Source organism: Cetorhinus maximus, chromosome 18 (genome assembly GCF_964194155.1).
Source record: "Cetorhinus maximus chromosome 18, sCetMax3.hap1.1, whole genome shotgun sequence".
NCBI classification, from domain to species: Eukaryota; Metazoa; Chordata; class Chondrichthyes; order Lamniformes; family Cetorhinidae; genus Cetorhinus; species Cetorhinus maximus.
The window spans coordinates 84,429,460-84,432,916 of NC_135896.1; the positions used below are offsets into that span (position 1 = coordinate 84,429,460).

Consider the following 3,457-nt stretch of genomic DNA (forward strand, 5'->3'; position numbering starts at 1 on the left):
TAGTGGGGAATTAATTCCCACTTAATGGCCCCATCCTGTCAACACTGATTTCAAGCCAGCCACAGGCAGGGGGTTCACCATGCAGGGAGCATGTCAAGAAAACCCATGTGGGGTTGCTTGCAGGGTCCCGGGATGGGGTGTCCCTCAGTGCCTGATCAAGGGATCTGGCATTGGGTAGGGGAAGCCTGCTGAGAGCAACTTCCCTGCCCTTACATCTATGTCCCCAACCCCGTGAACCCCATTCTGCAACCCCCTCCTGCCATCATTCACCCCCCGCCTGGGATCCAGTGATGCTGCTATCTAGGGTGGGTGTCATACCAGCAGCTGTCACCGTGTCTCGGTGGCGTTGTCATTCAATTGAACGCATGGCCTCTGACAGACCAGCAGCACTCAGCAGGTGAGACTTCTACCCCCAGGGCCCTGGATCGTATGGTAGACCCATCACTGGCCAGTCAATTGCCTGAATGGAACAAGATGTAGTGGGCCTTCCCAAAAAGAGGTAGCAATGGGCTCCTGCCAGCTCTCCAGCCAGTGGCTGATACCCCCGTTGCCCCTCCACCTGTTGTCCTTTGCTAAAATGAAGAAGAGGCCCTTTGCTTGCAAGAGTTACAAAATGTTAGCTGCTAGTGATTTAAGCTGGAGCCTGACTTCAATGTCTTCTATATGATGGACAATAGCATAGAATGGCTTCCAACAGAATGATTCAAATTAACAAACCAGAAGGACTGAGAGGATTTCACAAGAATTGTAGAAGTCCAGGTTTAATTCTAATCATGAGATTGAAGTGCAAAGGAGGTGAAGGATATCACATGAAGTATAACAACCCAAACAGAAAGATGCGATGATTCAAGGGCAATCCACCACACATCAAAACATGTTTCGTTCTTTTTCTTTACCCCTCCAGTCTCCTGGCTTCACACTTTGACAGAAATGAAGTTTATGAAATAATTTAAATACTCTGTTCTGAAAATACAGTTAGACCTCAAAATATGTTTGTAAAACAGTCATTGTTATAATAAACATGTTAGTTCATACATTAGAAATTTGGACTCAAAATCTTGTATCTTGAGAATGGCAAATCCAATGCACCATTGGCTATGAACAGCCTTTCATGTTGGCTTCAAGCTAGAGTTCCAAACCCCTACTTATATTTTGGAGAGTTTCTGGTATCATCCCATAGCTCCATTCAAACTCTTGTTTCCACAATGTGCCTGAGATGTGGCAAGAGGCTGGTGACAGGAGACCAACAGAAGGAGGGGAAGCACAAGAGGGGGGTGAGCACAGATCATCGGCAGCTCATCCATGCAATCTTATTGGACAGAGAACTGTCTGTGCTCGCCAAAGTCTGATATTGCCTCCTTCCAATTGGCTCGCCACCTTCTCTCCCCAGGTCACAGTTGGAAACTGCCTGCGATGTTATTCACTGCTTGACCACATCACTGTCATGTGTCCACAATTTCCCCGGTTGGCGTCTGGTCATGTGGGACAGCTTGCGTTTCGTGGATGGTCTGATTGTGTGGAATGGAGTTCTGCTGGAGTTCAAGAGCTATTGCATTCTCTGGGAAATTCTTGACCTGCTTCTGATATTCTACGAAAGTGCATGTCTTGGTGGCAATAGCGATGATGTTCTTACCAATAAATATAGTCGAAACCCGACTGTCTCGAAATAAGACCATGTTAATCGCTCGGATGAATATTGTGACTATGTTGATGGTTACCAGACTTAAAACAGGGTATAGCATCATCTTTTGAGGGGCTATATACTCACCTTGCATGCTGATCTCACTAAGAGAGACACATGGCAGAATGAGCAAGAGAATATAGCAATAGAAAAACATAAGGCCTTCTGCCCACATTGGAAGGCCAGACTTGTGTGGCTCCCACAGATTGGCTTGGATGTCCAAAATATCCAGCAAGTCCAAGGCTACCCAGAAGAGGCGTCCTCTTAGGTCTTCCTTCTTCCTGAAAGTCCTGACATAGTCCATGCTGTCTAAGGCGATTAAGATAAGGTACAGTCCAGGCACACAGATGGAAAGGAGTAACGTCAATGCCTTGCGTGCAACTGTGTCCGTGTTCTTTTTCTCAGCCTTATAGTTCTGAAAAATAAAGTAGAGCTTAATCTCTAGGACAAATATGTACAGGAACCAGAGGATCATGGCGTAGCCGCGCTTGGCGGTCTTTACCTCGGCACCCACCCAAACCGCCACATACCGCAGCACAATCAGGAAGCAGATGTCTCCAACTAGGACGATGATGCAGACCCCAATCTTCCGAGGCCCCTGGTTCTGCTCCACCAGGTAGGCGTCCATGAAGGCCATGCTGCTCATGATGACAATGGTGGAGAGGCATACATGCCGCCTGTCGGGTGGTGGCAGCACCATGTTGGTCGGTCGAGGTACTCCCAAGGGCAGCACTCCAGGATTTTCCTGTCAAACTCAAAAATTGGACAACCTGGCCGAAATGTTGCACCTCCTACACAATGGGATGTATTGCATGAAGTCAATGGCTTCTAATGTTCTGATTCTCTGTTCTAAAAGGTAGACAAATATTTCCTTCAGTGTTCCAATGACTGGTCCTTTGAAGACTCAGTGAATCCTTACTAGCAACTTGCAGCGAATCCTATTGTGGGGATAAAGATTTCTTGGCTAAATCAATACATGAGATGCCTTACACTTCATTAAAGGCAAAGCAGTGCCCTACTTCAAATGGAAAAAAGGTAAACGTATCACTGGGGCTAATAGATTCTTGGGAATGCATTACACGTCTGACGTGTAGACTCTCGAATTAAGATTAATGACTTGGAAGGATGAACCCAGGAGACAGTGTGCCCATTCTGTGCTATGTGAGTGCAATGAGCCTTAGATGCAGATGCATTATTGTTGATCAATCACCAATTTGCCAGTAGACGTGCACAGAACGCTGGAGTCATTCATCAGCTGCATTGCATGGTCAGGTGTTTGGATCTTCATCTCTGTCATACAACTTGTGTTGTTGCGTCCATTCCTGTATCCCAGTAGATCAAAGACCTTCTCTCTGCAATCTTGATTCTGGTTTTCTCTTCACATCCATCTCTGCATTGATCAAACACAATCAATGAGGTCTAAGGGAAATAGGGTTGGGGGTAGAGAGAGAGAGAGAGAAGGAAGGAGAAAGAGAGTTAGTGTTGGAAGATAATGACTGTATTGGCTTGTGCTGCTGGCTGGAGATTGATCTACTGCTAGTTCAGCAGTGCACTGTGTGTTTTGAAACAGCTAGATACACCTTTTGCAAATAAAATACCAATTTACAAGCCCCTGTCTTTCAATTGGGAAGTATTCTTCTGTCATGTAGCCTGCAGGATTTGGAATTGTTAACGTTTCAAAGGGAAGCCTGAAATCTGCCCAAGGCAACTTGTACAGGATGGCCAAGGCAGCTACAATTTCTGATGTGGCACTTCAGGGAACTAACAATGGAAAAT

General features: G+C 46.0%; 1 protein-coding gene across 1 annotated transcript; it reads right to left on the reverse strand.

Annotated features, from left to right (window-relative positions):
- Positions 1 to 490: 490 nt before the first annotated feature.
- tmem121aa (transmembrane protein 121Aa) lies at positions 491 to 3,064 on the reverse strand. Its single transcript, XM_078563356.1, has one exon. The coding sequence runs from the start codon at positions 2,379 to 2,381 to the stop codon at positions 1,443 to 1,445; it is 939 nt and encodes a 312-aa protein (XP_078419482.1). The 5' UTR covers positions 2,382 to 3,064; the 3' UTR covers positions 491 to 1,442.
- Positions 3,065 to 3,457: the final 393 nt, after the last annotated feature.